Source organism: Bos grunniens, chromosome 10 (genome assembly GCF_055505025.1).
Source record: "Bos grunniens cultivar Pamir isolate PY7600 chromosome 10, Bosgru_T2T1.0, whole genome shotgun sequence".
NCBI classification, from domain to species: Eukaryota; Metazoa; Chordata; class Mammalia; order Artiodactyla; family Bovidae; genus Bos; species Bos grunniens.
In genome coordinates, this window is record NC_141174.1 from 80554153 (window position 1) to 80576945 (window position 22793).

Sequence of the window (22793 nt, forward strand, 5' to 3'; positions counted from 1 at the left end):
AAGGGACTTGAAGCAGACTGTCGCCCAAAGGAGAAAAGAGAATGAGCCAAGGGGGTGGGCTTAGGCCTCTCTTCCAGCCCTTCAGCACAGCGACACGCTCTGAGAGACACCTGAGTGTGGAAAGGAAAGCAGGGCTCCAGCTTTACAAAATAAAGTGTTTGTTTATTATGAAATTAGAGATGGAGGCCCCTCCCCTTCCGCCCTCTTTCCCCTTCCCCGGCAGCCTCCCTCTTTCCTTCCCCTCCCCCAGGGGCTGGGAAGCATACAAGACGATGCCCAGAGCCAGGATGCCCAAGGCCGGTTGACAGCTGGGCAGAGCTCCAGGGAGGCAGCCACAGTAGGGGGCTGGAACTCTCGCCCTGGGAGGTGGGCTGGCTCCCTCTCTCTGCTGGAGGCCAGTGGAGCCAGGATGAGGCCATGAGTGATGGATGGAACCATGCGGGCAGGTCTGTAAACACAGGAGAGCCAGAGTGAGAGGCGGTGAGTGGGGGAAGGCTTTGGGCCAGCCTGGTGCTCCACGAGATCTAGGGACACTGACCTGGGGCAGAACGTCCCCTGCAGGAGGGTGGGCAGCAGTGGCTGGACGTTTCTCTTGCTTTTGGGATGGACAACAGAAAAAACCAAAAAGCCAATCACAGGGACCCACAGAGAATGTGGGCAGATGTGGGCAGGAGACAGACAGACAGCATGTGTGTGTGCAAGGGAGACACATCTGTGTGACAGATTCAGAATGGAGCAGACCAAAACAGAGCCACGAAAGAGTGGAATCACAGTGAGAGAAGTGGGAGGTTCAGAGTCGGAGCCGCACAACCCAGACCCAGACAGGGAGCGTGTCAGAGACAGACAGATCCCTGGACAGAGACGAACAGACGACTGGGGAGGAGGGACGTAAGGAGGCGGTTGCCTTGGGGAGGTGGGGAGGAGGGACACGGGGACTGGGGAGGCCTGGGGGCCCCTGGGCTGCTGCTGCCTGCCTGGACCCGGGGGGCTCACTCAGAGGGCCTACGCTGCCACCCCGCTTCGATGGGGGAAGCGGGGGCAGGGCCAGGCCGGTCTCAGGGGGCTGGGGGCTCCTTGGCCCCGTAGAGCTCGGCCAGGGTGCGAAAGAGCGGCCCCCAGTCGTCCAGCGGCTCAGCCGGGCCCGGGGCGCCGCCGATCTCGCTGCCGGAGCCCAGGGAGCTGAGGGAGCCGCAGGAAGAGCCGCGGCCCTCGTAGCCGTACACCTGCACAGAGTCGTAGGGCGGCACGCTGGGGTCCTCGTCTGCCTCGCGCAGCCGCAGCGCCAGCAGCTGCGCCACGTCGGCGGGGCCGGGGGGCCGGGGCTGGCGTGGTGCCCGCGCCCAGGGCAGCACATCGCGGCGCGCGGGTGGGCCAGGCGCTGGCGGGGCCGCCCCGTCAGGGTTCTGCAGGGCGCTGATGTCGAAGGCCTCCGTGTCCTCCTCACCGCCGCCCTCGTCGTCGTAGGTGATGATGTTCTCGCGCACGTCCTCCTCCTCGAGCACCATCAGGGCTTCTTGCTTCTGGCGCCGCAGAGCCACGAAGAGCACCACCAGGGCTGGGGGAGAGGCGCACAAGTTCCATTTGGAAAGGCCTAGGGGTGGCAAGCCCTAGCTTTGACCTTTGGCAAAATGCTTTCGAATTCCTGACTTCAACCCTTTACTTGCTGTGTGACCAAGGAGAGTTGCTCTCTGAACCTCTTTGGCCCTTGGATTCCTTGTGTGGAAAAGAGGGGAAACATATCTACCCCTTAAGGTTGTTGAAAGGATGAAATACCAAGTGATGTGCTCAGCACCACATATGGCCCAGAGTTGGGGCTCAGTAAATAGTTTTTATGGTTCATGACTGTCCTTAGCCTGGCAGGTCAGGGATATGAGGCCAGAGTGTTTCTCGGGTGTATCAGGCAGTGGGAATACCCAGGCATGAGGGTTCCTTCATGACCTAGGGTGGACTTCCCTATGTCCAAGGTCCTGCTTCTCTCCACACCCTCTGAAGGCCTGGACCTCACATCTATGACCCCATCTATGGCTTGACTCACCCAGCAGCGTGCCCACGCAGGTGACGATGGCAAGCAGAGCCCCGGTGCTGAGCCCAGCAGGTGAGAGCTGAGCCTCAGGCCTGCAGGACGCCACGGAGCCATCAGGCCGGCAGCGGCACACACTGACAGTTACTGTGGCTGTACTGCTCAGTACTGGCCGCCCCCAGTCCCACAGTTCTATGGGAACCAAGTAGGGGGCCTGGCGGGGTGGAGCGGGGCGAGAGGGCAGCAGCAGGCTGGCGGAGCCATCTGTAGGAAAGACAGGTCTTTGGGCACCTCCTGGGATACCTTCCCACTACAGTCGGTGCAGCCCATGGAGACAAAGCTATCTGTGGGGAAGGTTTGCAAAGAGCAAAACTACAGCCACCTTCTTTTATTTATTTTGGCCACACTGCATGGCTGGCAGGATCTCAGTTCCCCAACCAAGGACTGAACCCAGGCCCCTGCAGTGAAAGCCCTAAATCCCAGAATCCTTTGGCATCAATGGTAAAGAACCTGCCTGCCAATGCAGGAAACACAAGAGATGTGGGTCTGCTCCCTGAGTCAGGAAGATCCCCTGGAGATGAAGTCGGCATCTCCATTTCCTGGAGTGGGAAATGGCAACCCATTCCACTATTCTTGCCTGGAGAATCCCATGGACAGAGGAGCCTGGTGGGCTACAGTCCATGGGGTCACAGAGTTGGATACAACTGAACACATACACATCCCCCCTGCCCCCACCCCACCAGGCCATCAAGGAACTCCCAAAACTGCACGTACATTCTGTAGGGTGGAGCTCCAGATAGGTGGGTAGAGTTAGGGATGGTGGAGGAGGAGAGGGAAGCAGGTAAGGGCACAGCTGTAGGAGGCTACCCACCTTGGTTGTCCCGGATAGTGAAGTTGGCATCGGGGCCCAGAGGGCCATGAAAGGAGACACGGCTGTTGTTGCCGACTTCATCTCTGTCCAGGGCTCGGATGACCTGAATCAGCTGAGAGGAAGAAGAGAAACCTCGTATGGAGTGGGCAGCTGGAGGTCCTGAGGTCCTAACCCGCCTGCCTCCGTGGCTTACCTGGCTGGGGGCTGCAGAATCGCACACAAAGGTGTCGTAGGGCTCTGCCAGCTGGGGAGCGTTGTCATTCTCGTCCAGGGTCTGGATGGCCACTTGCACCCGGGAAGCCTGTGCAGAGCTGTCTGAAGCCAGAACACGAACACGTGCACCCCACGCAAGCACACACATCACAGTTACACACAGTACATAAGGTGTGTGAATGTCACATCCAGAACATGGCATGCATGTGAGATACATGAGGTATGCATGCGATATGCAGGTAGCATCTATGTTGTGAAGTGAAGGGAACAAGTGCATATAACATCCATGCGGTACCCAAGAATATGTGGAATACATACCCCATATACATTCAACAGGAGTGTAGCACCCATGACATACATGAACAATAACCCACACGCAGGGCACAGGCACCGTCAAGGAAAGGTAGACAGACGATGCAAACCAAACAGCCATGAAAGATGCAGCACATTCATACCACACATTCGATGTGCTCAGTGTTTAAAACGAATACAACACACACAGAAGGAATGTTCCACATGTACAGTGAATGTAGCATCACCACCCCCAGGATGCGGAGAACGCATTTTCATGCATGAAAACAGTGGGACAGACATACACACATGTGCACTCGTGCACACACACACACGCCCCATCAGAGGTCTGGGAGGCTGTGGTGTAGCAATGAGTATCACTTAGAATTGACCTCAGGGAGGGAGGAGCTACCTGATTCTCAGGCGCAGAGCCAGGCCAGCCTGGGTACCACAGCCATAGACAGGCCCCCTCGTCATTGGGTGGCCCCCATCATTACCCTGCCTTGCTCCTCACTGCCAATGGCATCCAAGAGAAAATGCAAAGTGTGCATCCCTGCCCTCCCCAGCGCTCATCTCCCCTAGGCTAAATCTCTTGGTTCCTTTAGTCTTTCCGCCAAGTTGAGGGAGAGCTGGTTGGCTCTTGGGAAGGGGCTGAGGTCACAGCCCAGGCAGAGGAGTGGACTGCCTGGCTAAAGGGTCTGGGAGATGGGACAGGGCTGGGGTCCGTCCTTCACTGCAGTAAGGGCTCAGGGCCTGCTACTCAGTATTGGGATTTGGGGGCATGGGGAGCAGGATTTGACAGGAGGTAAGAAGACAGTGAGAGAAATACACACACACACACACACACACACAGGGCTACGTAAACAGACGGCCAAAGCACACACAGGGATGTTCACATGGACAGACATGCACGCACTGTCACACAGCTGCACGCTCATAAACATAAACCTATCCACATATAGTTCAACACATATGGTGGAGGAGATAACTGCTGAGACTGCAACCCGACTGAGGCCCCACCACTTAATGTCTGCGTGACCTCGGGAAGTTACTTAACTTCTCTTTGTCTGAGTTTCCTCCTTTTAAAATGGGAGAAAAAAAATCATACATCCCTCATAAAGTTGTGGTGATGATGAAGTGAATGCATCTACATTTGGTACTTAGAACAGTGTCCGATATACAGTAAGTAGTAAATTATTACTACCTGTCCACAAACACTCACATACACAAAACAATGTATACAAACAGCTACTGCGTCTATCACTGTGCTGTGCTTAGTCGCTCAGTCGTGTCTGACTCTTTGTGACCCCATGGACTGTAGCTCACCAGGCTCCTCTGTCCAGGGGTTTTCTCCAGGCAAGAATACTGGAGTGGGTTGCCATGCCCTCCTCCAGGGGATCTTCCCAACCCAGGGATGGAACCGGGGTCTCCTGTGTTGCAGGCAGACTCTTTACTAGCTGAGCTACCAAGTTTCACTATACATATCCAATTACATATATCCACAAATAATATAACTCTATACACTCAACTACATACACATATATATGCAACTATAGACATATACTCATAAGCATATGTGTAGGTATGTATATGTATTTTTCACACACATGAAGTGTGCACCCATATGTACACATTGCGCTTTAGCTCTTCATTGACGTGGTGTAAGTATGTAGGCACACAGGGACAACTTCCACAGACAGGACATGGACAGCAAACGTGGGAGACGCTGAAGCATGAGCAGGCACAGCAAGGACAGGTTCACAGAAGGAGGGGAGGCCTCCCTGCCCCCGCGGGCCACAGCTGCCCAGAGGCGGCTGAACCATGCTGCTGATGACTGCTGACCGACATGGGCAGTGCAGGGACCTGGCCCCTCTTCCCTTCCGTGGGGGCTTCCCACAAAGCTTCCCAGGGAGAGGCTGCTGGCATTCCCCGGTCAGCTCCCGGAGGAGGGCCCAGCTCCTCCCCGTTCCCACTTTAGCCTGAAGCAGAGACTGGGCAAAGCAGGGTGTCCCAGGGTGCATGTCGGGGTTCTTAGGGATTGAGAGCTATCTGAGGTTAGATTTATTTTGACTTGGGGAAAGTCAGCTATGGGAGCAAATTAAAGGTGAGGGGAAATGCTTAAGCCAACCCACCATGCCCAGTCCAGCCCAGGAGACCAGAGAGCCTGCCTGGTGGTAAGGATCCAGGCTGGGCACCTAGTCGTTATACCCTGGGTGGGGGTGTGTGGCACTAACACCCCCCTCACCCCATCCCCAGGGACGGCCCCTCTGCCAGGAGGCTGCCGCCTCCTCCCGGCCCTCCTGGAGGCCCAGGACTCCTCACCAAGCTCTGTGGCCAGCACTGTGAGGTTGTGCCAGACACGAGCCTCTCGGTCCAGGGGCCCTGCTGTGCGGATGGTGCCGTCTTCAGGCTCGATGGAGAAGCAGCGCTCCAGGTCCGAGTGCGGGAGGATGGAGTATCTGGGGAGATGGAGCCAGGTGCGGGGCTGAGCTGGGGCAGGGCCGAGCTGGCGGCCACCCCTCCCTCCCACCTGTTCACCTTGCTGGGCCTCCTGGCTCATCTGGGCAAAGGGCCTACATGAGCTGACCAGGCAGGGCCTGCCCTGTGCACCTGGAGCCATAATTCACGTTAGGGTCCCCTCGAAAGACAAATATCTCTGGGCAGTCACCAATATTAAACACCTATCCTATGACATGGGGTGCTGAGTTTCATGGGGGTGTGGGAAGAGAGACAGAGGTGGCATGGCGCAAACACTGCCTGTCTTTCTGACTCTTGGGCTCTGTTCTGGGGACCGAGGACCTGAGTTCTGTCTCTGCTCTGTCTCAGACAAGCTGTGTGACCTTGGGCAAATCTTTTAACCCGTTCCCTCAACTATCAAAGGAGAATGACACTGGCCCCTCCCTCAGTGCTGTGACAGGGATGCTGGGCAGCAGCCTGGGGAGGTGGAAAGAGTGGGTCTTCTTGAGGCCGACAAGTCTGGATTGGAATTCCAGCGTTGCTGCTTACTGAAAGTGTGACCTGGGGCACATTAACGCAACCTCTCAGGGCTGAGCCTCTAAAGCAGCTGGAACTGAGAAGACTCCTACCCTTATCTTCAATTCTCTCACAGGTTGTTGTGAAAATGAAATGTTATCAAGTGAGTAAAATGTGAGGCGCTGAGGGAGTGATCAATAGCCACAGCCACAGCCATCAGCTGATCTGGCGCACTCATCAGGTGAAATGCCATATCCGCTCTCACGGCCACTGGGAGGCGCCACTGCCATCCACGCAGGGATGGGTGGAGAGTCTGGTTAGCAGGTCCTCCAGCCCTCCCCTGGCTCCCAGGCCTGCAGTGGGGAAGACTTCTACCAGGAGGGGAGTGTGATGGGCAGGGAACAGGGGGGTGTGGGGGGGTGGGGGTGGGGTGAATCCTTGGGTGGGAATAGCCTTCGGCTCGGCCCTTTCCCTGAGGCCCCGCCCTGCCCCCGCCAGCTCACCTGATGGGGCTGGCTGGGGAGTCCAGGTCCGTGGCTGACACCTGGCCCACCAGGGTCCCAGGAGCCTTGTTCTCAGGCACTGCCAGGTGGTAGGCAGCCTGGGTGAAGGCAGGTGGCTCTGGCGCGTCCTGCACAGCCACGCGCACTGAGGCCACATCCTTGAAGGGCCCTCGCCGCAGATAGGCTGGGTCGATGAGCGTATTGGTGGCCTCCACGCGAAAAGAGTAGGCGCGACGGGTCTCAAAGTCTAGGGGCTATGGTGAGGGAGATGAAGTTACTGAGGGAGGTGCAGGCCTCAGGGAGGTGGGCACCAGAGGGGCAGTGGCCTCAGTGGTCAGGGTGGTGGGGGGCAGATTACTTGGTCAGAACTCCAGGTCTGCCCCCAGTTCCATCAAAGACTTGCCCTGTGCAAAGTCCTCGAGCCAGTCACTCGCCCATTCTGAGCCCCAGACTCTCATCTGAAGGATGAGGAGAGGACCACAATCTCTGAGCTCCAACACAGAGATCCCAAGTCTGCTCTAGCCTGGTGAGAAGCCTGTCCTTTGGGGCAGGAGGCAGGTGTGAGTGGGTCTGAAGCACTCACCTTGCGGACAGTGAGGAGCCCATCTCGACCCTGGGAGTCTGTGCTGATGCTGAAGGCCTCCGACCCCTCCCCGTCAAGGATGCTGTATGCCATGAGGGCGTTGTCCCCCAGGTCTGGGTCCTGGGCCCGCAACCGGCCCACCAGGGTGCCCGGCCCAGCAGTCTCCACCACAGAGAACTGGTACAAGCCTTGGGGTGGATGGAGGGAGATGTTCTTAGAGAGGCTCCCAGCCCTCCTCCCTCTCCCAGCACGTCCTTCTCCCAGGCCTGGCTGGGGGAAGGGGTGGGAGGAGGCTTCTCCAGAGGCGACAGGGGTGGGGTGGGGTGGTCAAAGGATGGCTCAGGTGGCGGCACTGGCCCCTTACTCTGAGGGAACTTGGGGGGATTGTCGTTGACATCGCTGAGGGTGACTGTCACCGTGGTGCTGCCCGACAGCCCCCCCATGTGGCCGCCCATGTCCTTGGCTTGAATCACCACTAAGAACTCCTCCTGCGTCTCCCGGTCCATGTTGGGGATGGCAGTCCGCACCACTCCTAGGGAGAGACGATGGGTCAGGCTTGCCTGATCCCACAGCTGCCTCACCTGGCTCCTGAGCTCTAGCCTCACCAGTCTGGGGGTCCACAGAGAAGAAAGGCAGTCCATCCAACACGGTGTATACCAACTTGGCGCTGTTCCCATAGCTGGGGTCATCAGCGTCGTGAGCAGTCACCTGGATCACTGATGTCCCTGCAGGGGGTTCCGGCACCCCACTCAGCCAGGACAGAGCCACGTGGGGAAGAAAAGCAGATGAGTGGGACCTAGACACGAGCAGGGCTGAATTGAAGGAGATGGGTTCTGGGGCAGAAAGCAGTGAGGGAAGGAGAGGTGAGGGCACTCCAGGATGTCCAGACCTAGGGTACTCACCCACATTGGACATCTCGGGCACTGTGGCATGGTAGGGCCCGAGGGGAAAGATGGGTGGGTTGTCGTTGATATCTTGCACCTTGATAATGAACTCCGATGGGGGCTCCAGGGGTCGGTTGGAGGCTCGGTCCACGGCTTGGGCCAATAGCACGTACTGTGCCTTCTCCTCCCGGTCCAGACTCTTGGTGACATGGATATTGCCTGTGGCCTCATCAATCACAAATACGGTGCCTGCGCCCTCTCCGGTCAGCAGGTACTTGGTGCGGCCCTCACCCCTGTCCACATCTGAGTGCAGCTGTAGGGGTCAGGGAAAGATGGCAGCAGGTTCCAAGAATGGTGACAGAAAGTTAAAGAGTCTACCTCTAGGATTGCGGACAGTGTTGGGAATCCTCAGGGACCAAGGTCATTGCAGAAGTGATGAAGGTGCAGAGGAGAGCCTTGAGAGTCAGGGGAGATGTGGGAGGGGCTGAGCCTTACCTTGCCAATGAGGACAGGCTCTGGTCCAGCGTACTCCTCAATGACAAAGAATTGGTTCCACACCCAGCTCCTTCGGGTCCGAAGCAGTGATGGTTCTGGGCCCCCCCGGGACCCTGCCCAAGCCCGGGCTGGGGCTGCCAGGCGCCCCATGCAGCCCCAGCCACCCAGCCAGGCCAGCAGAAGCCTCACCAGGCCCCACATGTTTGGGCTCCAGCCAAGGCTCTGTTCACTGCTCCTGGGTGCTGAGGCATGAGCTGGCTGGGGCAGAGGAGCAGAGGCGTTGGGGCTACCCCATGGATCCACACCTGCAGGATAGGCAGCTGATCAGGGTTGAGGAAACCTTTACCATCTCCTCCCAAAGTTAGACGCTCCAAAGATCAGACCTCCAAGGAACCAGATACCCTACTGCCCAGAACCCAGAATGAGAACGAGAGCAGGCTGATCTTTCCCTCCACCCAGGCTCTCTGCCTGTATTCACCTCCAGCCCTCTAAGCTGATAAATCTTTGGCCAGTCAACTCTGAATAGGAAAGCTTGGGAAGAAAATAGGAGAGGGGATGCTGGGAGGGCTTGGAAGCACAAATCTGGCCCCTGAGCTCCCAGGGTGAGTGTGCAGCTAGGTGATGGAGGAGATGGGGGCTACCATGGAAAGGGCTTAAAAATCCAGGAATTGGGATTCATGGAGGTGTGGTCTCAGGGTGCCGAGGGTCAGGCTGAAATGATAAGGAGGGCTGCCTCAGACAGGGTTGAGAACCTGTGAAAGTCTGTCCTCTACAGGAACCCCTCCTCTCCAGAATCTGCTCCCTGGCTCACTGCTAGCTGAAGTCCTTGAAGGGGGACCGGGCTCACAGACAGAGTGGGAGGGGGGAGCTGAAAAAAGGGGGGCGGTAGAAGCCAGACTCGGGAGGCAGACCCAGAGGCTAGAGACACAGCGAGATGCAGAGTGAGAACAAGACTCAGGGACTGTCCGCAGAGACAGAGAAAGAATGGCAGCAAGAGACAGGAGGAAAGAGATCAAAGGAGGTAGTCTGGGTGTCTGAAAGGCAGAGAGGAGTCCTGGGTACCAGGCTCCAGAATGGGTGGAAGGGCGGCCAGCACTGTAATAAGCAGAAAGGGGCGGCTGCAACTGCGGGGGTCAGACCAGGCCGCCCCAGCTAAGAACTTCATTCTGGGAGAGGGGGCAGCTGGGAGGGGATGAGGGAAGGAAGGTAGAGAGAGGACCCTTCCCACCGCTGTCTCCCCCTTCTCCTCCTGGGGGGACCCCTCAAGTGGCTGTGGCTGCGCCCCTCCTCCCCCAGAGCAGACACACACCTGACAGTCCTTTCCTTCCCGAGGGAAGAGGGAAGCCGGAGGGAAGCCGGGGACCTGGGAGGGAGGCGGGACGAAGAGAAGGCAGGGGATAGAGGAGTGGGAAACAGGATAGCGGGAAGGGAAGAGGAGAGGAGGGGAGAGGGAAGGATCGGGGAGAGAAAGGAAAGCGGGAAAAGGAAGACAGGAAAGGAGAGAAAGGTGAAGGAAGAAAAAGGCAAAGAGGAAGAGGAGATGGAGCAAGACAAGAGGGAGAGAGAAGGGTTGGGGAGACAGGGAAGGGGCACAAAAAGCAAACAGGCAGAAGAGGAGGCAGGATGAAGAGAAATCGAGGGAGAGGAAAATGGGAAAAAGAGGAAAAGAGGTACGAGGGAAGAAGGGAAAGCGGTAGAGCGCGGGAGAAGGGAGCCGGCAGTGGCTCCCAGCCGCGGAGCGCACCGCTCACCGCTCTGAAGACACCCGCAGGCTGCGGGCCCCCTGCTGCCCCTTCGCGGATTCCCGACCGTGGGCTCCAGGGCAGACGCCCTTACCTGGCAGTGCCTAGGGACCCAGCTTGGCGGGGAGCGCTCCCGCCCGCCCCCGTCGCCGGGTCCCGGGGGCGCAGCCCCGAGCCGATCGGAGCGGGCGCCGCGGCTCCGCTGCAGGTCTGAGCGGCCCCGGCGAGAACAAGGGAGCGAGACGGAGGGGGCGGGGGAAGGAGGCTCCGCCTGCGGAGGAGCGAGGCGGCTCCGCGCCGCGCGGGAGAGGAGAGCCCAGCCTCCGACCCTCCCCGGCCAGCCCGGGCCGCGCGGCGAGGGCGGGGGCGGCGCCTGGTGCCCGCCCCCTCGGCGCTGCTGGCCGCCGGGCGCATACAGATGCGGCGCCCCTCCCGAGCCGGGCCTGCAGCGCCCTGAGGGGCACTCGGGTGTGGGTGCGTCCACGCTTTGGTGCCAGGCCGTTCCCGAAGAGCTAGCGGGGAGGGCGCATCGCGGGGCGCGAAGCGGCCCGCAGCTGGACGAAGGGCGAGCGCACGGTGAGCCCGGGAACCTGGAACCCACTGCGAAGGCCCGGCTCGCCGCTCCCGGACCGGCCTTGGGAACTGCGGAGGACCTCGGCCGTGAGGCGGCGGCATTTTGGAAACCTGTGCAGGGCAGGGTAGCAGGCCGGCTGGGGGCCTTAGGCACGGCTGACGGGTCCAGGGAGTCCGCGGGCTGGGCCCAGGGAACAAACAGGTCAGGGACCGAGGTAAGACATCCGCGGGAGGGCACGGAGCCTTTTGGGGAAGCTCGTTTACAGAAGCCTACTGAGCGAGCTGCTGCCGCCCCCTGGTGGCAGTTATGGGAAGACCTTGAAGGTGGTGAGCAAGTGACCAACTGCCTCTAGCAACAGGACAGGCCCGTCATCTTCCCAGGGGGTCTTCCTCACTGCGGGGAGGGAAAGCCGCACAGCTGTGGTGTGGTCAGAGCCGAGGCAGGGATGGAGGGAGGGTGGGGAGTCCCCTCTCCGGGAAGCAGCAGCCTAGTGTATGGAATGCAGGTAATGCTGGCTGCACTTACAGGAGACAGCCTCCACTTCAATTTGGCTCTCACCCAGGCCCTGGCCAAGGAAAGCCACTCAATCACACACTAGTTAAAACTAAGTCAGATTTTTATTATTTTCCATAGACCACATCATTTAATAATAAAAAAAATAAAAATAAAAATTGAACAAAAGGAAAAGGTGGATATAAAGTGGAACCGGTGGGCAGGAGGCAAGGTCTGCAGGACAGAAGAGACTGGGAACTGCAGGGGCCCTGGGACTCAGGAGGAGATGCTGATTCAGCTCATAGGTGACCCAGTCCTGGCCCCGGCTGTTCCCAAAAGGGGGGTTCGAGTACCAGAGGTGGTGAGCAGGATGGAGGAAAAAACAAGGGAGGTTTGGGGCTCCTGGCTGTTCCCCACTTCTCAGCCAATGCCTCCCTCCCTAACTTAGCTCTTCCCTCTCACAGACTTCACTGGAAATGAGAGGAAAGGGCTGAGTCCCGAGATACATTATGGAGGGGGGATAGGGGTGGGAAGGTGGCCACTGCTCCATTTGGTATTTGGGGACAGGTGGCAGCCAGACTTCAGCACTGGGCAAATGGTGTGAACGACCCTGGTTCCAGGGTGGTGGAGATTGTACCTATCCCTCTGTGGCCTTGAACCCACCCTGGGGGAGGGTGGCTCACACCTGCAGCTCTCCCTAGTGTTTTCCCGGCTAGCTAGCGGCGCCCGCCCCGGTCCCGCACAGGTGTGCTCCTGCTCCGACTCCTGCTGTGGCGCTTGGTGTCTCTGCGGTCCCTCTCCCTGCCTCGTTCCCGCTCCCTGTCCCGCTCCCGATCTCGATCCCCCCTGTCCCGCTCCCGGTCCCTCTCTCTCTCCCTGTCCCTCTCTCGGCTGTGTTCTCGCCGCTTCTCTCGCTCCAGCTGCCGGGTCCGTTCCCGCTCTGCCTCCTTCTCCCTCTCCTTCTGCTCTTCTTCTTCTTGCTCCTTTCGCCGCTTCTCCCGCTCCTTGGCCCGTTCAGCCCGCTCTGCCTCCTTCTGAACAATCTGTAGCAGGCAGGGAAGGCAGAGAACAGGCATCTCAAACCCGTTCACACCAGTCCCACCTGGTCCCCCTGCTCCTGGACCCTGCACACCTAGCTCAGGACCACCGTCCGCCTTGCTATTACGCAGGAAGGGGGAGGGCCCAGCAGTCACACCTGTCCTTGTCTCAGAGCCCCAAGCCCTCCCAGTTTTCACCTGTTACAGCCATGACAGGTAGCAGCACCATCCATGCCTGGCCTGTAGTATTTCCCAAGCTACTTAGAGGTGAAAAAATTCTCTATTTTCTTCAGTGGAGTAGCATAAGCCTAAAATTCCCAAAAGGCCCATTAAGAAAAAAGCCCCATTAAAAAAGCTAAAATCCCTAGAAAGGAAAAAGCAGAAAAATGGCTGAGTTTATAAAACACAAATTTTTCAGCTAACTAAAATCAACTTCCAAGAAGTGTGGCTGGCAAAGCCAGTTTGGATACACACACAAAGTTCCAATCTCCATGTCTACCTTCTACCTTTTTGGGTCTGGCTTCTCTATCATACAATCAACTGGGTCTTGAAACTGCCTCTTTCCATGATGCTTAGCTTCTTCTGCCTTATTATCCTAAGCCGATAGGATACCTAGGCCTATTCACTCCCGCAGTCACATGACTCTGCCCTCCGTGCCCCCTAGCCTGATGAATTTCTGAGCAGGGCGGGAAGGCAGCCACTCACCTGGCTGTCAGTCAGTGGGAGCCAATAGATGCAGGGAGCTGCCTTGGTCTTGCGGAAAAGGTCGTCCAGCAGCTTGGCAGGTGGTTCCTCCTGAGCTTTCTCTGAGGTGGAAGGAAGTGGTTCAGACTTGACACACGTGACCCTGTGGCCCATCCCATCTGGGTCCCTTTCCCACTTACAGGTGGGTACTGTGCCCCCGCAGCTAAGTACCTTTCTTCTCACTCTTCTTTTCTTTAGACTTTGCGCGTTCCTTCCGGCGGCGATCACGGGACCGGGATCGGGAACGGGGCCCTTCTCGAACTTTGTCCCGATCCCATTCGCGCTCAGATCGAGTCCGCTCCCGCCGCTCCATTTCCCGTTCCCGTTCTGCCCACTGCTCCCGTACCGCCCGCTCCTGCTCCCGCTGCTCTGCTCTGGGGTGCTGTGGTGGCTGGGCTGGGGGTGGGGGCGGGGGGTGCAGTGGCCGTGGCATCCCCTGCTCCTCTGTCTTAGTTTCAGAGGGACGGTCCACCAAGAGGCCTCGGTGATAGTCCAGCTGCGGGCAGAGGAGGAACAAGGGTGGAGACAACATCACCCCACTGAAGGAGCCCAGGCGCTGGCGAACAGACTCACGGCTCAACTCAGGGAACCGAAGTGGAGGGAGGAGGACCCTCAGAGACCAACGGTTTGGCCAGGGTCTCAGCTGGAGTCTCGCAGATGGCGGCCTCCCCTGCCCCTCCCCTCTTTCCTCTCCCTTGGTTTCTTACCTCATCTTGCTCAGCATAGTCAGCACAAAGGAATTTGGGGTTGGACTGGGGCCATTTGACCCCATGGAGAGCTGTGCGGGTGGCAACTGCTTCCTCTACTGTTGAGTACTGACGGAGGAAGGGAGAGGCAGAAGGTCACAACGGGCCTTCCCTCCCTCCCACTTGCCATAAGGCCTCAAACCTGCCCACGTTGGTCACAAAAGGAGATACAGGGCACAACCTAGAGAACCGGCTTCTTCCCCTCACCGTTACAAAGCAGTGAGATTTGATCTTGTCAATCCAAAAAGCCTCTTCTACCAGAGTTCCTGTACGTCCCAACAACTCCTTCAGTTGGCCTAAAGTGAAGGGACGAACCTGCCAACGAGAATGAAACTTCAGGGTCTCAAAGAAGACAAGAAGTATGCTCAGGTCAGGCTCTCTACAAACTCGAGACAACCCTGCAAGGTGATACTTTTTTCTCATTTTTCAGATGAGACAGGTTGTGAGGTTAAGTAACTCACTCATAGTCAATGAGTGAGTAACCAGCAGATGTAGGAGGTGAACCTAAGAAACACAAGTCCACAGCTCTGACTCTACATCAAGCTGCACTGTTGGAAACGATGACTTACCAAATTGGAGATGTGGACGATGTTACTGATCTTGCCCCGGGGTGGGGAGGGCACCTGAGCAGTCCGGACTGGGTCATCAATCGTAATGGAAACTCCTGACTTCTGCTGGCTAATGGAACGTCGAGTTAAGGTATCTCCTAAAGTCACTATCAAATAGAGCACACGAATCGTTTTCAGCAGGACTTTTATATTCCCTACCAGCAGCCACTCTTCCATCTAAATGTGCTGAGCACCTGCACTGTGCAAGGTACAGTCCAGGCTGATCTCATTATGGAGACGCAAAGATTAAATGGATTCAAACCTAGCCCTCAAGTAGCTTGGTAACAAGACGACGACAAGACAGATGTGTAAAATACTACAACACAAGGCAGAAGGCATTCGATGCTGTAAGAGGTCCAAACCAGGTGCTCTGGGAACTCAGGGAGCCACATGCTTCACTCAGTGCTGCACCCACCTTTCTTGACTTCATGTTCCACAGGGGGGGGCAAGGCCACCTCTACTGAGACCTGGGGAGGCACAGGGGCTTCTGCTTCAGGCTCCTTCTCTTCTTCCTCCTCTTCCCTCTGCCCATTCTCCTGGCCCTCGGCAGGTACCACCTGTAAGGTATCAGATTAACAGAGGGATTCTTAAACACCAAACTGGCATGTTCTTTTCTGCCTCTGGTTTCTTGGGGCGAGATGGTGGTAGTCAGCCTGAAGTGTTCTTTCCACTAGTGGGGGAGATTTCATTATTAGGTTCACCTCCGCCAGGTCCTGGGATTGGTAATATCTTAACTCGTCCATGAGGAAAACTAAGGCAGGAATTGGCAAATTTTTTCTGTATAGAGCAAGACAGTAAACATTATAGAATTTGTGAGCCATACAGTTCCAACTACCCAATTCTTGATATTATAGCACATAAACAGCCATAGAGAAAGTAAATGAACTGGTATAACTGTTCTAACAGAACTTCGTTACAGGCAACAGGTTAGATTTTGTATTCTCCTGACCCATACAAAGGTCAATTAAGCCAACCCTCTGTACAGACAGATTTCCCTTCTAGAGCTCCACCTTAGCTCCCTACTTAGCTGCTCACTTTGCATTCAGGCCCCCCTCCCCCAAAGTGGGGCACAGGAGCCTTACCTGAGTGACAGTCCGGCATATTTTCAGCCCCTTGTCATGGGTCCCATCATCACCATTACGCTCTGTCTCATCCTCAGAGATTCGGGAGTCGTCAGCATGAAGATCCACAACAGCCTCCTGCCCCGCCAGGGGTTTGATGTCGGGGATGAGGCTCTGGGACACAGATACCCCCCACCCCGTTACACTGGGCCCATGTCTACTCCCACCGCATGTGTCTCGTCCTCCCTTCCCCGGCCCCTCCCACCTCACCTTGAGTGATTCAGTGGTGATACTGATGGAGGGTTTCTTCTGGGTGGTGGCTGTGCTGGCTCCCCAACGCCGCTTCCGACTAGGCTGGCCCCCCTCTGTGTCACTGTTTCCAGCCGGCACCCCCTTGGTAGCTGCTGTCCCCAAGAAACAGGACCCCACAGTTAGATGGTCCCAGGCTCTCTGCTGGTTCACACCACAATACCCACAGGTAGCCTTCAACTGGAATTTTAGTAAAAGGTTAACTTAAAGATATCACTTTTGGGGACTGGGGAAATCGTGTTTCAGAGTAAACAGAAGGCCTGGAGCCACTTCCTGAAAGATTAAAACTACTGATCTCTGAAGGCAAAAAGGGAGAAGTAACTAGGCTGGTGAGCATTTAAACTTTTACTGGTAGAAAACCCTAAAGCACTGGGGAAGACATACTGAGGATGACATGGGAATGAGAAAAGACTGTATGAAAATAAAATTCAAGTTAGTTTTAGATCATGACATGACCTGGTTATGCTTTAGGTTAACATTCACACTAATAGATTGATATTTAAGTCATAAAGATCTATTAAATATTACACTTTTGTCAACTTAAAGAGTTCCTCATTGAAAAATGCTCAAGTTGTTACTGTTTGAGGTGTGGGAACTCTCGTTTTCTCAGATGTGCTCTTATAATAAGGCATAAACTGGTAAGCATTTTATAGGAATCCCTCAAACCTACTCCTGAAAAAAGCAGGACTATAAATAAGTAATGGTGAGACACTTCACAGTGTATCTCATTAGGGTTAAGAAAGAAATGGGGGAAAAAATGACAAGAATTGTTTATGAAGTTCTGAATTATAAACTGGAGCCTTAACTATGCCATAGATTTGCTGGGTGGAGCTGCTGGGATGGCAAGGGGTGACCCAAGAATGCCACTGAGAGAGAATGGGAGTCTATTTCTCTATGAACTCTGAGTTTTACAGTACTCTGGACCTGTATCAGGGATTTGGGGCTAGACTTACAGACAACGGAGATCTTCCTCTTGAATGATTTGGGCAGCAAGCTCTGTATAGAGAAGAAAGGGGTGGGGGGAAAAAAGAGAAAGAGACACACCCCACAGAGAGGTGGAAAGGAGGTTAGATGGGGCAGTCTCAGCATAGGTTCCAAAGACACAGAGAGATAGAGACACAGAGACAGACAGAGACCAAAACAGAAGCGGCAAACGGCAAAAACGAAGCAGAATCAATGCAAGTTAGAGAAAAAAATAAAACCAAACATCACAGCAGGGAAAAGTCATCTAGTCCATACCACACCTATGTATTAGCTTAACCAGAAATAAGCTGGAAGAAGAATTTCAATCGCCTCCCAGCCCTTTAAAAGCACTGGTCATGCCCTCTTCCACCGGTGTCTATGGATGGAGAGGATGCCAAACCCAACAAGCTATGCCCAAAACTGAGTTATTTAGTCCTTCTAAGGTCTTCCTTGCTAACTGGAGCAAAATATGAGTAAACAAAGAAAACCAACTTTGGGATGGCAACTGTGACAGTATAATCCTCCTCCACTCAGTGCCCAGCCTGCATCCACTGACAGCAGATCCGAGCAGCTTGGACAGCAGACTTAGAGCTGCCTGGGTCACTGCCGCACTGTGGAAAAGGGCGGCACCAGCCTCACTGGAGAGGAGCCTCTCAAGCCAAGTGCCGGCACAAAGAATATAAAGGTGTCTTTGGTAAAGACAAGATTTTATGAAGGGCAGACAGTACCCAGGAAGAGTTTCAGACTTTCTGACCACTGTACTAAGCTCTAGCAGAGCCCTACTATGTTGTCTCCAAACAGGGCTTATGCCTTAGGGGCTCTGTCAATGACCAGAAACTTTCCAACTTGCTTTTGAGCAAGTTTCTGCCCCCAAACACTCAGTTGAAGACTGTGGACAGAGCAAAAAGAGGAAGAGAGAGCAAAAAGGGGAATAGAGCATTTTCAGATTTAAGTGCTTATTTCTGGAAAAACTAAGACCTACCACCCTTCTAAAGGGTAGGGCAGGAGCCCTCTGGATGAAATCCCTTTCCCCCATCCGCCCCCCAGCCCCGTTTGTGTTGTCTAACCAAGTCTCCTTGGTCTCCTTTAAGGGCCAGCCTGACCCCTAGCCAGGCCGCTCTTGATGGGTAAGTTAGTGAGAAAAAAAAAAAGTCTTAATTAAAACAGGTAGAACATGAACCAAATAAATAAATCCAATAAAGAAATCAGAATAAAGATAAAGAAAAAAAATCAAAATAAAAGATTAAAAAAAGAGGAGAAAGAAGAAAATAAAGAGGAAAATAAACTAGGAATATGACAAATGTTCCAGGTACCATCTCACACCTGGGATCTTCAGTTCAGCCAATCGCACCTCACTGTGTACTGTATCTAGTCAACCGCCGGTCCAATCAGAATGAGCCCTCCCTGCTAGGCGCTGTGCAATTGGTGGGGGGTTGGGTTGGCAAAAAAGGTGGGCGCACGGCGTGGTGGTCGGCACGGCACTGCCAGAGTCCTCCCAGGGGCGCACGGGGGCGGGAGGGAAACGTGTGGGGGGACGCTGCCCAGTTTCCATGATGTCAAGACAGTTCACTGGCGGTGGCCAGGCTCAGCGAGGGGTACAGGGGGAACAGGGGCAGAGACATCAGTTCTGGCCCTGCAGGGGCATCATCCTGTAGTCCCTGATGAGATGGCCTGTGAGTAGCAGGAATGGTCCCGGCCTTTTATCGTGAGAGGCAGGCAGGACCCTATGTCCACCAGTGGCAAGCTGCAGCAACACCACCACCCAGTGCTCGGAATCCAGGTGATGACTTCAGAGTCCCTTTCTCCTCTGCCTGTAACTGGGGAGGGGATCCTCTCACCGAGTGGGTTCATGAAGCCTCTGTTGAAGGCAGCCTGGGGGTAGTAGGTGGATAGCCCCAGGACCTGGCACACATTCAGCAGCAAGGTCAGAATACTTTTCTTCTGAGTGGTGTGTGGCATCTCCTCAGGGACTCCAGCTGAGACAGTGGTTCCAGTCAGGTGGATGGATGAGCCCCTGCCTCCAGGGATGGAGGAGAAGTTGGAGCAACCAACATGCTGCCCTTCACCATGGACAACAGGGACCAAAGGAAAGTCCATCTGATGAGCAAATGATGATACATGGCTGGGCTGTCATCAGCATTAAATCCCTGGGCTCAGACCCTAGACTTCTCTGCAGGGTTCCTAGTCGTCACAGCTTAAGCCGAGAGCCCCACTTGGTATTTTACAGCTGGCACTGTGATCACAAACATTGACTCTTTAGGAGGTCTTGGTGCCCTAGTTGGGGATCCCAACAGTCTGCAGCAAACAAGGCAACCCACAGTCCTCAAAAGGGCAAGGGTGTGTGGGCAGGCGCCCCAGCACTGACACAAGCTCTTCTTGGGGTGTCCCAAAGAGGGAGATGATGCAAGTCCACCCCTTTCCAAATGCTTTTTGCTTTCTTAATAGAAGTCTCTCCAGAACAGTGCTCTTCTTGGCCCCCTGATGTAAGCCAAGGCAGGGAGGCAAAAGGGGGCCCATCACAGGATCCCATACACATGCCCCCCTCTGGCCAAGACACCTGGATAGCAGACTCGGCTCTGACTGGGCAGCTCAGTAGCAGCGGTTGGGTCCAGAGGAAGAGGCGGCATCAGCGATTGGCCAGTTGGGCAGGGTTATATTTTACGGGCGGATTACCGTACATGAGGTACTTGGACAAAGTTTTACGGGGAAGAAGGACCTTGTAATAAATAATATTCTGCACATCAAATCACTTTCACCGGCCCCCACCCCCGCAACACACACCAAAGAAAGGCTACACACACAACAGTCCCTCCCACCCTGTTACTCTCGTCCCAAACCCAGCTAATTCTTTCTCTAATTATTTTAAGAGCCAAGAAGACTTCGCTGGCTCTGATGGGAGGAGCCCCCTGAATTGGGTGCAGGACACAAGATAACATATATGCCCAAAAAGTAAGTTGAGGCGTCACAAAAATAGCCAAGGGGCCTCTGGGATCACCCCAGGAGCTGGCTTCTAAGTAGCTTCATCTTGCAACAAGACCACTTGGGGGCAGATCAGCAACAAAAATTCCTCAGCATGGTGCTCAGCGGAGATCCACCAAAGCCCACTAGATGGCGCTGAGCCCCAACATGCTTTTAAAAAGGAGGGAAAGCTAGGGGGCTACCACAGGGAGAAGCTAGAGAAGGCAGCAGGGAAAGCTAAACCTGGGTCTTGGATAAAGGGCCATTAACTGACTTTCTGGGTGGTAACAAACTTCCCCAACTGCACTACTTCCCCAACAAGGAAAGGGGGATGAAGGAGCCCTGTCCCATCACACGGGGTCTCCCTGGCTAAACCAGCGAATTCTCCCTTGGCCTTGTCCTGATCCAAATCTTTGCCTAGTCCCTTTTTTAAACTATCCCACTGTGGAAGAGGGATCACTGGAGTGTTCTACTCTTTCCCCTACATCCACTCCTGCCCACCCACCCCAGTAGGTGGCTTGGATATTTACCTCTTTCTTCTCCTCATCCTCAGCATTGCCCTCTGGGCGATCATCATTGCTGACTTGGTCTGCAATAGGCATGGGGGGCTCTGGAACCTCATTTTCAGGTCTGTTTTCACTTGTGTCCATGGTCACTTCCTCCTTCTCCTCACTGTCAGTATGGGGATAGGTTGGGGGGCAGGAAAGAACCAAGGGGAAGAGAGAACAAGATGTTAGGTTTTGGGTCAAGGAAACCTCCATGCCTCAATACTTGGGTGGGATTGGGAGGGCTGCTTTTCAGATCAAACTAGAGACCTTGCCCCCACAGGAAATGCAGACAACCTTTTCCCTAGGGGAAAGAGCACAGATCACACCAACCACGTCCTCCCACTGCCCAGATGGGATAAAGCTGTGATGTGTAAGGTCAGGACTCCAATGCTCTTCGGTAGTTCACCAGAGTACTCTTCTTATATGAAGAGGAGAAACATCCCTCTCTGAAAAGTCCCTCAAAAGTGACTGTTATTTGCCCACAACCCCAGGGCCTCCCCAGCCCATGGTCACGGGCACTCTTATTTAACCAAACTGCATGAGAAACTAAGGGAAGCCCAAGTCCTAAAAAGATGAGAAAGAGCAGCCAAGGCTGTGGCAAATGACCCCAACCTTGTTGTTTAATCAACTGCTTAGGGTAAAAGCCTAATGACCTACAGATCTGGAGACACCAGGAATGGAGAAATGGTGGGGTGCGGGCTGTAGGGAGAGTAGGGCTGGTGAGGGTTCAAGCTTCAAGGACTCTCTCTAATCCAAAAGGAAAAATTAACACTGCCAAAGTATGAAAGCTCAGAGAAGAACCAGGCCACTTTTACCTGCTCAGAGGTGTAGGAATTGTTCAGCTTTCGCCCAGTTTCTCCCACTCCCTTATTCCAACTTCCAAGAGATAAAGAGAGCAGGCCTCCCAGTCAGGACACACCCTCCCCCACACCACGCATCCCACCCGCCGGTGCCCCTCCACAACACTGAACCCACTCCCCCACCCCTCCGAATCACACAAGTAAGAGTCCCACTGCAGGCAATGAATCTCAGAGTTCACTTCAGATAAACTAGCTTCCCAACTTCTTTTTTCTGTCTTCATCCCTAACTTGTATCTCTAATCTCACCCCCACTACCACCCAAACACCGAGGTGGGGAGGGGAGGGCGGGGAACAAATCAAGATGAACAGGGTCCCCTCTCTAAGTCTCAAGAGAGGGGAAGCCAAGCCTCCACAGGCTGATAACCAGCACCGAAAATTCGGCATTCTCGACAGGCTGCCTGACACTCAGAGGTCAGAACAGCCTCCCCAGAGCATGGGAGGGATGCACAGGAAGGGTGGGGGGGGGGGAGAGAAAATCGGAACTGTGCCCCCAGCTTATAGGCTCCCACAGAAACACGAGATTCAACTGCCTGAATCTAAAGAAAAGGCTCATCCAAAAAATACCTATTTCCCACACAGAGAGGGCAAGTGAGGCCAATTAGAAATCAGGCAGGAAGGACAAAGGGGGAAAGCAGAATGACTGAAAACAAACCAAAACCAAAGACGGAATGAAAGCCATGGGAAAGAGAAGGGAGATGAGGGGGGCTAGAGCGGTAGGGAAAAAGGATACATGGAAATGTGAAGCTCTCACCCTTCTTTGCTTTCTGATAACATGATTTTTTTTCTCCCCCTGGAAGTGCTGTTTATCCCTTTCTGGAATGGAAGAAATAACAAAAACCAAACAAAAAAATCCTAAAAAATTTAAAAAAACAAAACAAAACACCTTCCTTGTCCCAAGATCCCACCACCTCCTCCCCGGCCACCCGATCCAGAGAGAGAAAATCGAGATGCAGCAACTAGGGATCCAAAAAATGGTAAATGGAAGGAGAGGTGGTGGTGGTGAGGGGAGGCTAAAATAGATCTGGATTTTAAGAGATAAGCGTTAAGTCCTCACGGCAAACCCCGAATTCGGCTGGATTGGTCTCTCTGGAGGAGGAGGAGGAGGAGGGCCAGGCTGCTGGTAGTGGCTGGCTCTATTGTACTGGCGGAGCGGTGGCGATCAGCCGGAGACATGCAGGGGAGCCATCTTGCCACTTACCCAGCAGCCCGTGTGTGCGGATGGGGGAGGGCCCTGCTGCAGCAGGGGAGGGGAAAGGAGAGAGGGAGGGCGCTGAGTGAGCAAGGTTCTTATCCTCTGGCAAGCTACTCCGAGCTCACT

The 22793-nt window shown here is 55.0% G+C and overlaps 2 protein-coding genes across 37 annotated transcripts in view; both read right to left on the reverse strand.

The window, feature by feature from the left end:
- Positions 1 to 141: 141 nt before the first annotated feature.
- Positions 142 to 10806, reverse strand: CDH24 (cadherin 24). The gene is made up of 13 exons (XM_086322400.1): positions 10670 to 10806; positions 8834 to 9138; positions 8357 to 8651; positions 8060 to 8179; positions 7819 to 7986; positions 7455 to 7642; positions 6872 to 7125; positions 5718 to 5854; positions 3085 to 3206; positions 2892 to 3003; positions 2036 to 2284; positions 539 to 1555; positions 142 to 448 (listed from the first exon to the last, which is right to left on the reverse strand). The coding sequence occupies exons 2-12, from the start codon at positions 9032 to 9034 to the stop codon at positions 1056 to 1058; spliced, it is 2346 nt and encodes a 781-aa protein (XP_086178526.1). The 5' UTR covers positions 9035 to 9138; positions 10670 to 10806; the 3' UTR covers positions 142 to 448; positions 539 to 1055.
- A 941-nt stretch (positions 10807 to 11747) lies between these two features.
- The window catches only part of ACIN1 (apoptotic chromatin condensation inducer 1), a 38552-nt gene continuing 27506 nt past the window's right edge, over positions 11748 to 22793 (reverse strand). For 8 of the 36 annotated variants that reach the window (XM_086322387.1, XM_086322378.1, XM_086322382.1 and 5 more), the window contains 11 exons: positions 20598 to 20739; positions 17100 to 17142; positions 16108 to 16241; positions 15859 to 16011; positions 15192 to 15333; positions 14738 to 14883; positions 14376 to 14483; positions 14130 to 14237; positions 13594 to 13918; positions 13384 to 13484; positions 11748 to 12684 (listed from right to left, as the gene is read on the reverse strand). In XM_086322387.1, the coding sequence (XP_086178513.1) occupies positions 12358 to 12684; positions 13384 to 13484; positions 13594 to 13918; positions 14130 to 14237; positions 14376 to 14483; positions 14738 to 14883; positions 15192 to 15333; positions 15859 to 16011; positions 16108 to 16241; positions 17100 to 17142; positions 20598 to 20739 (1729 nt within the window). In that variant the 3' untranslated portion in view covers positions 11748 to 12357. Of the gene's footprint in view, positions 12685 to 13383; positions 13485 to 13593; positions 13919 to 14129; positions 14238 to 14375; positions 14484 to 14737; positions 14884 to 15191; positions 15334 to 15858; positions 16012 to 16107; positions 16242 to 17099; positions 17143 to 18432; positions 19826 to 20597; positions 20740 to 22226; positions 22289 to 22529; positions 22786 to 22793 lie in introns of those variants that run through there. The other 28 variants (XM_086322379.1, XM_086322383.1, XM_086322374.1 and 25 more) reach the window with 17 other exon arrangements.

Excerpts from the sequence above, each read along its gene's own strand:
- CDH24 (XM_086322400.1), bottom strand. The coding sequence starts at position 9,034 with ATGTGGGGCCTGGTGAGGCTTCTGCTGGCCTGGCTGGGTGGCTGGGGC. Across the intron at positions 8,180-8,356 it reads GCCCGAGATGTCCAATGTGG|GGACATCAGTGATCCAGGTG; the intron begins GTGAGTACCCTA and ends AACCCCCTGCAG. Across the intron at positions 3,207-5,717 it reads AGTGCTGGCCACAGAGCTTG|ACAGCTCTGCACAGGCTTCC; the intron begins GTGAGGAGTCCT and ends TTCTGGCTTCAG.